This window comes from Vulpes lagopus, chromosome 7 (genome assembly GCF_018345385.1).
Source record: "Vulpes lagopus strain Blue_001 chromosome 7, ASM1834538v1, whole genome shotgun sequence".
Lineage (NCBI taxonomy): Eukaryota > Metazoa > Chordata > Mammalia > Carnivora > Canidae > Vulpes > Vulpes lagopus.
Window position 1 is genome coordinate 80,390,193 of NC_054830.1, and position 11,583 is coordinate 80,401,775.

Consider the following 11,583-nt stretch of genomic DNA (forward strand, 5'->3'; position numbering starts at 1 on the left):
GGTAAAAACAGACTCTAGCAGCCGAGTCAAAGGCTCAAGGACCATTAATGTCCATTGATTTCTGTAAGGATGCTCACCCAGAGGAAGGGTGACCCAATAGAATAAGAAAAAAAGCACTGTTTTAGTTATCTAAGAACTAGATTTCCAGAAGCTGTGATCCATTGTACATTTTTAGAGCCAGGCCTCTATCTACGTGGAACATCAGATTCAAACTATTTGGGACATACAGGCATTTCCAGAACATGAATTTACTTTGGAGACCTCTTCCCACCAAACACAAACAACTTGCCTTTCCATCTCTGGAGGCCCAGTCACTTTTTATCCTTGAAAGCCTAGATAGATTCTATATCACCAAAGGAGCCTTCCATGATTCTATTTTCATCAATACTCCAGATGCCCTTTCAGATACTCTAGCCTCTCCTGAATCCTTCTGCTTCCCTTTCCTGCTAAGTTGTGAGCTCACTTAAGTCTGGGCTAAGCGGAACCCCTGTTTCTCATAAGAACTGTCATACCCACATATTGGGTGATCAACAAATATTTTAGTGGAAGGATGTTCAAACACTAATGGATGGATGGATGGATGGATGGATGGATGGATGGATGGATGGAAAGCTCTGGAGCTGGTGGGGCCCTTGAGAAAGGAGATCTTGGGAACAACAGGAGTATGTTTTCTATGAGACTGATCTTCTGAGAGAAGAAAGTGTGCATTCACAATTAAGCATTTCATTACTAACTGGCACAAAGTTGGAGAACATGAAGCAAACTTAAAGCCATTTTTCTGATTGAAGTTGAATGAGATGAATTGCCATATGGACATAGAACCATAATAATGAATGTTATATGTCTTATCTCTGATCAAATGCATTAAATTATCAGAATCACCATTTAAACACTGTAAATTTAATGCCCTAGGGCCCCAAAGTAATTTCTGACTTTATTGCTTCTTTTTCCTGGAAAAAAAAAAAAAGAGAGACTGTGGGCTTTCAAGACAATTTTCTAATCACTCAGCCTAACTGAACTCCAGACCAGATGACCTGGATCTAAGCAAGGCAAAGAATACTGAGTTTGGATCTCAGAGCATTTTCCTCTATTGAAAGAGAAGACATACTATGGAAAGTTCCAACCAGACTGTCTCTGTGACAGAGTTTATTCTCCTGGGCCTCTCAGCCCACCCGAAGCTGGAGAAAATGTTCTTTGTGCTCATCCTCTTGATGTACCTGGTGATCCTGCTGGGCAACGGGGTCCTCATCCTGGTGACTGTGTCTGTCTCCCACCTGCACACACCCATGTACTTCTTCCTGGGGAACCTCTCCTTCCTGGACATCTGCTACACAACCTCTTCAGTTCCCCTCATTCTTGACAGCTTCCTGACCCCCAGCAAAACCATACCCTTCTCAGCCTGTGCTGTGCAGATGTTTCTCTCCTTTGCCATGGGAGCCACAGAGTGTGTGCTACTGGGCATGATGGCATTTGATCGCTATGTGGCCATCTGTAACCCGCTTAGGTACCCTGTGGTCATGAGCAAGGCTGCCTATGTGCCCATGGCTGCCAGCTCCTGGGCAGCTGGAAGTGCTGCCTCTATGGTTCAAACATCCCTTGCAATGAAACTTCCCTTCTGTGGGAACAATATCATTAACCACTTTACCTGTGAGATCCTGGCTATTCTAAAGTTAGCCTGTGCTGACATCTCCATCAATGTGATCAGTATGGGGGTGACAAATGTGATTTTCCTGGGGGTCCCAGTTCTGTTCATCTTTGTCTCCTATATCTTCATCCTCACCACCATCCTAAGGATACCCTCAGCTGAGGGAAGAAAAAAGGCCTTCTCCACCTGCTCTGCCCACCTTGCAGTCGTGGTCATCTTCTATGGGACTATTCTCTTCATGTATGGGAAGCCCAAATCCAAGGACCCCCTGGGGGCAGACAAGCAGGATGTTTCAGACAAGCTCACCTCCCTCTTCTATGGGGTGGTGACCCCCATGCTCAACCCCATCATCTACAGCCTGAGGAACAAGGACGTGAAGGCTGCTGTGAGGAAGCTGGTGGCTCAAAAATGCTTTACCCAGTGATGTCTGGAGGACACATATCCCTGAGGATCTGCGCTTTTGGCTCTTGTGCCAATGAATCTTAGAATAATGTGTCCCCCAAAGAAGAGATATGTGAAGAATGATTACCAGAAAATAAAATTACATACAAAATGGAGAGCTTTGGCTATTATGGGACCCAAGTTCTAAAAACTATGAAACCTAAAACCTGACAGGGTGGGATTTGAGGGGATGAAATGGTTGCTGCTGAAAAGAACAAGTAGTGATTTTCTGGTTCCCTTCCAGGTACATCTGAATTTATCCTTGCGAGCGGTTGCTTCATTGTTTTGGGAAAAACTCCTTAGTACTCCTTTGAGTTACATAAAGATACAAGATCCTTCTCTGCAAAGGAGACATGGAAGACAGTGTGGGGCAAACTTCATGATATAATAGTATAAAAAATTGTCTGCACTGGAGATGAAATGGTATATCTTTCAATGTTGTTTTTCTTAGCAGCAGAGCTGATACTGGAGATGAGAATGAAGTTGACACTTTCCTTCCCCTGAGACTCAGAGGAGTTGGGATCATGTAGATTCCATGTAGAGTATTTCCTTTGAGGGCAAGTAAGCCAGATCTTACAAATGCATGTGGAAGAACTTAGCCTGGAAGCACTCATAGCTGGTATCCAGTTTTAAGCTTCATTTTCCTGCACTCAGTAAGTCTTATATATTTAAGTATATAGCCTGGCCCTATAGTCTGGAGAGTTAGAGGATAGACCTATGGGGGAAGAAAAGATGGAGCAAGGTGGCTGATTGAGAAGAAGTGGAATGATAAAACTGAAAAGCAGAGCCAGTTTATTGAACACATGAGAAGGGGCCCAGAGGTGGAATGTGTGAGGATTTCAGTCACTGGACACACAAAAAGGGACAAAGACACTATGAGGGAATGAACTCTAAATGTCTCTTTTTCTTTGAGGTAACTGGATGTCTATTTTTTTTTCCTGAGAATTAAAATTTCCTGATGAAAACAAATGCCCCCGGCTTGCCTTGCTTGGGTGTCCTGGGCTTCTCCTACCTGAGACATGGCTGGCTACCACCTGTGGCCCCACAACACTCTCCTTTCCACATTGGGCAGAAACACAGTTGCTGCTCACTGCCTGTGTGGGCCCTTAAACAGTTTCTCTGGCTGTTCCTGTCTCACCATTTCAAACCCAGTATTATCTGTCCCACTGTGGTATGAATTTGCTTTTCCCTGTTGAGCACAGAACCCATCTACGTCCTTCTGGCTCACTACACAGAGGATGACATCTGGATGATTCCACCCGGAATCAGTTCCAACCTTTCTAAGTCGAGAACTGACTTAAAAATGAAACCTACTTGCAGAGCAAAATTCCTTTTCAACATACTTCATTTTACTAGTTCTGACTTAGGGAACCATAACTAGCTTCCACCCAGATCTTTCTACAGGACTCCTTCAGCTGCTGAAAGTGCTGTTGTCAGAGAGCCTTCAGCTGTCACTTTCCTTCAGGAATTAGCTAAAGAGTGCTTGTAGGTGAAGAGAGCTAGCTCACTCAAGGTCGTGTCCCCTTCCTCAGGGGGGCATATACATATCCAATGATTGACTCATCATGAAAAGATATAAACATCTTTCCCCCACTCAGGATACTTCCAAAGGGCAATCCTACTGCCAAAGTTCCTTATGGGGTTGACCGAAGCCTTTGTTGAGACTATATCATGGGCCAACTCCTCCCTCTGCCCAATCCTGCTTTCTCATCCTCCCTTCCACCAGTGTTGATCCCAACATCACTCCCTCATAAACTTTAGGCACCCTAATCTTTATACCAGAGTCTGCTTCCTGGCACTCAAACTGTAACATCACGCAAACTCCATCATTCACGTAATGCATATATTCTCTTTTTAGCATCCATGGACACTGGCAATCCTCACAAAAATCATACAGAATAGTTATGTTAGCATCAGAAGCTTTGAAACCAGACATTGGTTAGATGCCACTGCCTCTACTTATCAATTTACCTTGAAGTTTGTTTTATTCTGTAGTTAACTTCTCTGAAATCTGCCTACCACCCCCACCCTGCCCATCTCCTTAGTTTAGTATTTCCCATTCTCATTTTTTTTTTTTTTGCCATGAACCACATAGAAAATAATGGGTTTTGTATAGCACCCTGGGATAGGTAGACGGGTCTACTCGTGGTGAAGGCAATTCACCTGGGGGCTAAGGTCACAACATGTCCTGCTTAATGACCTCAGAGTATCTCTAAGCTTGGCATATCTGGACCTTCTGGCAAACTAACTAGAAAGTTCTGATCCATGCTAGATGTTCCTCCTTAGCATCTGTTGTAAGGACAGTCATGCCCCTTCCCCTGGGGACAGATGATTGGACTATTGACTTTTGGTCCAGAGCTTATCATATTTTCTCTCCAAGGAATATGAATGTGGATATAGAAACTCTTGTTAGTTGGCATAGGGCTCTTGGGCTGAGAGACCACATAAATGCAGGACTAATGTGACCACGTGCCTTGCAAGAAAGAGAAAGCTGGTCTGCAGAGAAATGACAAATCAAATGCTCAGAGAAGCATACAATACATGACCTAAGACATGGAGAATTTCTTTCTCTTTCATTTTATGGAAAAATTTAAATCTAATAGAAAAGATAATAAAATGAAACCTTAGGTATACATGTCCCAGATCCAACAATTCATGACCAATATTGTTCATTTATACCTCCAAGGATTATTTCTCCCTCTCCTGAATTATTTTGAAACAAATCCTGGATAGTCATAGCATATAATCCTTAAATATTTCTGTATTTACCTCTAAAAATGATTGATACTCTTGTAAAATATAAATAAATTACCATTGTCAAACTCATGCTAATTTCTTGATATCATCAATTATTGAACATTTTATATTTCCCCCAAAATGTCTTATAAATGTTGCAATTATTTCAATTTCTTATCTGAGCCAAAATCCAAATACAACTATACATTATGATTAGTGTATTTTACTCTCTAGTTCCCTCTCTCCTCTACCATTCCCCTCCATTTTCCTCCCCTCCTTAATTTCCTTTTAATTTGCTAGAGCAGCTCCCAGAACTCAGAGAAATGTTTTACTTCCTAGACCACTAGTTTATTATAAAAGGATGTTATTCAAGTATAGCCCGATGGAAGAGATGCATAGGGCAAGGTATGGGAAAGGATACATAGCTTCCATGCCCTCTCCACTCTCCCCCATGTTCACTGTTCACCAACCTGGAGGTTCTCTGAACCCCAACCTTTTGGGTTTTTTTGAAGATTCAGTACATAGGCATAATTGATTAAATCATTGGCTATTAGTGGTTGTTTCAACCTCCAGTTTCTTTCCCAGCTCTGGAAACTGGGGAGGGTGAAGATGGAGGTGGTGGGACTAAAAGTTCTAGCACCCTGTTCAAGGTTGGTTCACCTGGCAACCAGCCTCCATTCTTATTTGCTTTCCAAAAGTCACCTTATTAACGTAAACCCAGGTGTTGTTGACTGGGGCCTAAAACGAATAATAAGATACCGTTTTACTTTAATGGCCCGGAAGTGTTTCTCAAAACTGAGGACTAAAGACCAAACATTATAATAAAGGTGCTCCCATTGCTCTTATTCAGGAAATTCCAAGGATTTTGGTTGCTGTGAATCAGGAATCTTTGACAAAGACCAAATGTATATGAGAAATATATCTTGATCATCTGAATGAACAAATATGTATCTCTAATCTGTTACAAAATTACATTACTACAATATGCTGATTAAAATTCTGTAGTGTCTGTCCCTGTATTTCCTATAAATTGATGATTAGGTCTAGGTACTTGAGAGGTTTTTGTTTTAGTGCAGTTATGAGCTAATGGCTCCTGAGGTCTTCTGACATGACCCTAGCATCTTTGATGGCTTCCTTGCTTTCTGGTATCTCAACATTCACAATTTCTTCCCAAAATAATCATTTTCTTTAAGGAATTCTTATTTTCTTTAGTGGGAAATGGTATTTAGAAACCACAATCTGGGTGTCAAGGATGCTATTGAGTTTATCATAGTTTCTAGGCCTTTCAGTGGAAAGAAGAAATATGTGTAAATATAAAAAATTTATATGTATGTAAAATTCATACCTAGAATTTCTATAGAATTTTTATTTAACCTCATTGATTAAGGTTATCTCCTCCCATGTACATTCTCGTTCCAGGAAAGTATGGAAAGGGCTTAATGTTGTTAGAGGCAGTTAGTTAGGTTCTAACAGGATGCCAGGAAGCAAGCAAAAGAAAAGTCAGAGACCTGCCCTGGCAGCATTCCAAAATAAAACCACAGGAAACCAGATTAAACCAGCCAGGCCCAAGATGGTTGACCAAATCTCTCTAAGTGTGTCATGACAGAAAACACCTGACCAAGTAAGGAAGAAAAGGCACATAAACCACATTCCTGAAAGAGATTACCTGCTTTGAAGAAATTTCCATCCTTGGAGTAATGAATATTCCACCCCTTTGTTAAAAACTGTTGATTAAAGGTAGAAATCCAAACCCTAGTGGGTGCAGCACTCCCTGGAGCTCAATCTCTCACATCTAGAAAGTGAATAATGAGACTTAATAAACTCTCCTATTTGTACTGCTCATCTGCTGTGTTGTGTCTGTGCTTGAATTCTTTCAAGTGATGAGATCAAGAGCCCCCAGCAATATCTTTTGAATGGGCTGTGTCAAGGCCTCAGAGCCTGAGGTATCCCCAGTCCACCCAGCAACAAAGTTACACCAACAAAATAAGATGTCAAGAGCTAATGTGGACACAGTCCCTGTAAAGAGCAGAAGTGAGTCAAGTTGTCACTGAGATGGTGATGTGATTCCTGCATGTCTAGAAGTATTGGAGCCAATCTTAACAGCTAAGGCAATAGTGTGGTCCCTCCCACTTTTTCCTGAGCTTTCCACAGAAGACCATGAGTGGAGTACTGAGGGGTGACAGGCAGTGGAAGAGTTACAGAAGAAACTCAAGGCAGAAAGAGAGAGATACTCCAAAGTGGACCCTAAAAGCATCTCAAAGCCTCAGAGGTGACTTTCCAAAACAGGAGCAGTCACCTCTGTTGGCCATGGATGGCCTCTAACAAAGAAAGGTACATGGTACAGACAAGTAAGATGGCAGATCCTCTTTGAATAGGGCCAAAAGTCCTGAATTTTACAAGCCTGTCCTGCTCAAGATAGATGTTGCCAGTATTTAAGAGCCACTTAGAAAAGAGAATTTGTTACATAACTGAAAGGGTGGAGCCATAGCCAGAAGCTAGGTATCCAGGGTCAATGGTCCCCTAAGTTTTAAAACCATGCTTCCTCACAGTTTAGAATGTCTGGTTATTTATTTATAAAATGCATAAATGTTCTATGGTACCAGTATGCTATATATATATTATAAAATGTTTATAAAATAAAATTTTTAAAAGGTGGGATAAAAGTAAGAATATAAAAAGAAGAGCTACCATGGAGCAAAAAAGAAAACAAGGGTAGATTACAAATTCATTTGTTAATTCATTTAGCAACTCTTCATTGAGTGACTACTGTAAACCAGGCCCAGTTTTTTTTTTAATAAAGATTTTATTTATTTATTCATGAGAGACACACACAGAGAGAGAGGCAGAGGGAGAAGCATGGGACTCCATCCCAGGTCTCCAGGATCACATCCTGGACTGAAGGCGGCACTAAACCGCTGAGCCACCGGGGCTGCCCCCAGGCCCAGTTTTTATACTTAGGATACATTTATAAAAAATGTAGAAAAAGTCCCTGCCTCTATGAAACTTGCATTTAAATGGATGGAAATAGACAAGAAATAATGACTAACATAAATAAGAAAATAATAGAGGATGGTAGAAACTGCACAGAACAGGACTGAACACATGCAACTAGTTTTGCTCCCTCCTGAAACACACAAAAACTACAGTTAAGGTTTTTTTGTTTGTTTGGTTTGGTTTGGTTCATTTTTTTAAAATGACAAACCACAAAAGTAAGAAGAAGGGGGACATCAGAGTGATAACATTTTGAAGTCTGGGTAGTGGATGGACTAGTGGTCATTTCCACGACAAATCTGGCAGAACCAAATCCTGAGCCAGAGACAGAGACAGTGCTGTGCTACAACCAGATCTGCAGCACCAAGCAGCCCATGCCAGGTCCATCTAGGTCCAGGGGTGAATGGGTGCTGCTGAAAGAAGGAGGATTAGGCAGAAAATGTATAAGAAACAGTCCCACAGCCTTCACTCAACCCATGACATTGGCTAACTGTCCCTCAGCTATCCCCCTAAAAATTTATTCTCTGGAAAGGATAAAACAATGGATAAAACACAATAGCATAAGAAAGACTTCAAGCAACAGGACATCACTTCTGCAATCAACTGGCCTTTTTCAAGCCCACAGCTGCTACACCTGCGAAACTCTCATGGCAAGAGCTAGAATGCCCTATAAAGGCCTGGCCTATGGTAAGAGCTCAGAATCTATATGTTGGGGCACAGACAAGAAGGAACTTTCAAGGTCAATTGCTTCTTTCCAATCCCAACATTCTGAATTTGAAAATGCCAGCGATACTGAGCTATAAGGATCTGTCCTGTGCAGTGGGTTTCACACTCTCCTAGACCTATTGTGGACTCTAATGAGAGTTCTCATTGACTGGGGGTGTATGTTAATTCTGACAGGAACAGAATGACCCTTCTTCTCTAACGTTTTCTAAAAGCTCAACAGGATGGGTATAAAGGGGAGGGAGAGGGAAGAACGTATTTCTGGAGGGACTTCAAAATAATTGGATCTTAGGGACATAATCCCAGATGGATAAAGTTTCTAAACTTTGTCACTTCACTTTCAAAACTTCAAATCACTTCAGGGACTAGAATAATCCCAATAGCAGAGTGGAATTTAACTGGCTCATATAGACAATGCATGGTCCTTTGTGGATTTTACCCAAACACTGAACAAACACCAGTAAACTTAGCTCTCATCCATTTTAGGGGCTAACTCCTCTGGCTGCTACTTTCAGATAAGAAGATTGGCTAATTTCAGCCTCTGAACTATTCCCGGACCTCAGATAAGTGGTTTTCTTCACTGCCCTATTTACAGAAAAGGTAAGAGAGAGCTTGTAAAAGGATGTGTAAACTCTGTGGGCCTAGCCCAATTCCTAGCTTCATTCCTTGTGACTCCATGGCATGGGGTCAACTGGAAGGAAAGAGAGAAAGTTACCTTACTGGTAGGATAGAAATTCCAAGAAGGAGAAATTCATTGAGATCATTTAGTTCCTGGATAGAATATCTCTAAATATAATCCATTCCAAAGTGAGTATTGAGGAAACAAAGGCCCAGAAAGGAAAAGAGACTTGATAATTCCCATACCTTGAGTGATTGGTGAAAGCCAGTTCTTTTGGTAAGTGCTGCAAGTAGTTTGGAATGTGAGTGAAGAATGAATGAATGAATGAATGAATATCCCAAAGGCCTGGGGACTGTGAGAGAGAACTATAAAAGAGAAGAGAAGTAGTAACCAAAATTATTTGGAGAGGGGAATGATAGGAATTAAGAATAAAGATCAGTTATCTCTCCTAGTCTTATGCCCCAAAAGAATAAAAATTCATACAAATAGAGTGTAATAATCCTCACAAAATTGATTAAAATGAATCAGCCACACATGGTATAAGCCAAGGTAAATGTGTGATGTTAATCTGAAATGAAATTAGGAAAATTAAATCCAATTTTGTGAAATTTCAAACACCTCTATGGGAGCCAAATATCACAAAGTAGATTTTAACCAATTTCTCTGCATTTACTTAGAACAATGTAAAGAGTCTCCCAGACTTCCAGGGCTGTTCTTCAGCTGCTCAGCAAGGCAAGTTTCCTCAGTGGCTTTCTGCCCACTTTAGGTATCAGAGATCAGGAAGTTGGCTTTCTGAGTTCCTGTAGGTGACAGGGAAGATATATCATGGACAGGTTCAATTGGACTTCTCCTGTGATGGGGTTCATCCTCCTGGGCCTCTCAGCCCACCCGAAGCTAGAGAAAATGTTCTTTGTGCTCATCCTCTTGATGTACCTGGTGATCCTGCTGGGCAACGGGGTACTCATCCTGGTGACCATCCTTGACTCCCGCCTGCACACACCCATGTACTTCTTCCTGGGGAACCTCTCCTTCCTGGACATCTGCTACACAACCTCCTCAGTCCCCCTTATTCTTGACAGCTTCCTGACCCCCAGCAAAACCATACCCTTCTCAGCCTGTGCTGTGCAGATGTTTCTCTCCTTTGCCATGGGAGCCACAGAGTGTGTGCTACTGGGCATGATGGCATTTGATCGCTATGTGGCCATCTGTAACCCGCTTAGGTACCCTGTGGTCATGAGCAAGGCTGCCTATGTGCCCATGGCTGCCAGCTCCTGGGCAGCTGGAAGCATGACTGCCACGGTGCAAACATCCTTAGCGATGCGACTGCCTTTCTGTGGGGACAACATCATCAACCACTTCACCTGTGAGATCCTGGCAGTCCTAAAGTTGGCCTGTGCTGATATTTCCATCAATGTGATCAGTATGGCAGTGGCTAATGTGATCTTCCTTGGCATTCCAGTTCTATTTATTTCTGTCTCTTATGTGTTCATCATTGCTACCATCCTGAGGATCCCCTCAGCTGAGGGGAGGAAAAAGGCCTTCTCCACCTGCTCTGCCCACCTCACTGTAGTGGTCGTCTTCTATGGAACAATCCTCTTCATGTATGGGAAGCCAAAATCCAAGGATCCCCATGGGGCAGACAAGCAGGATGTTTCAGACAAGCTCACCTCCCTCTTCTATGGGGTAGTGACCCCCATGCTCAACCCCATCATCTACAGCCTGAGGAACAAGGACGTGAAGGCTGCTGTGAGGAATCTGGTACTTCACAAACACTTTATCCAGTGATGGTGGAGGGCTCCTGATAGATCTCTATTCCCTAGTTTCTCTCACCTGAGGGGCTCAGAAAATATGCTAAAGGTCCAGTTTCATCTAAGGTACATGGGCACTCTGATTACACAGAGAGTTTTATGTGAATAGGAAGCATTTGATGGGACAAAGCTCTCCTGTTCTATAGGCACTTCTACAAAAGTATATACCATTGGTCAAGCCTCATAGCTGTCTATCTCTGGGATGCATACTGAACTAATTGATCGCCAGGAAAAATGACTCTTCAAGTTTTATTTTTAACTTACAAAAACTCTATTGTATAGATCTGTAATTCCATTGCTCCTTGGCCTTTTTCTTTGAACATATTTGGATGGGCCCTGCACTCATGGTACCTTTAACATGTCCTACAACGTATTAAATAACAGTAATATTTTTATCTTTATCCTCATTGTTTCTTTCTCCTTATTTTCATATTAATTCCTAAAACTGCCGCTTGAATTGTTCCCTTCCTATGCCTCCATTATTAACCTCTTCTCCTGTCCTTAATCATGGTCCCCATCAGAAAATCATTCACACCTTTGGAACAGAGAGGTTAGTAGCTTGTGGCAAAACTGATGCAAGGGTCAAAGGTCCAGGCCTTTTTTCCCCCCTTTTCCTGGCT

At 42.1% G+C, this 11,583-nt stretch overlaps 2 protein-coding genes across 2 annotated transcripts; both read left to right on the plus strand.

The window, feature by feature from the left end:
• The first annotated feature begins 1,109 nt into the window (after positions 1-1,109).
• On the plus strand, positions 1,110-2,069 carry LOC121495671 (olfactory receptor 13C7). The gene has a single exon (XM_041763499.1). The coding sequence runs from the start codon at positions 1,110-1,112 to the stop codon at positions 2,067-2,069; it is 960 nt and encodes a 319-aa protein (XP_041619433.1).
• Positions 2,070-9,980: 7,911 nt separating this feature from the next.
• LOC121495672 (olfactory receptor 13C7-like) lies at positions 9,981-10,940 on the plus strand. Its single transcript, XM_041763500.1, has one exon. The coding sequence runs from the start codon at positions 9,981-9,983 to the stop codon at positions 10,938-10,940; it is 960 nt and encodes a 319-aa protein (XP_041619434.1).
• The last annotated feature ends 643 nt before the right edge of the window (positions 10,941-11,583 follow it).

Excerpts from the sequence above, each read along its gene's own strand:
- LOC121495671 (XM_041763499.1), top strand. The coding sequence starts at position 1,110 with ATGGAAAGTTCCAACCAGACTGTCTCTGTGACAGAGTTTATTCTCCTG.
- LOC121495672 (XM_041763500.1), top strand. The coding sequence starts at position 9,981 with ATGGACAGGTTCAATTGGACTTCTCCTGTGATGGGGTTCATCCTCCTG.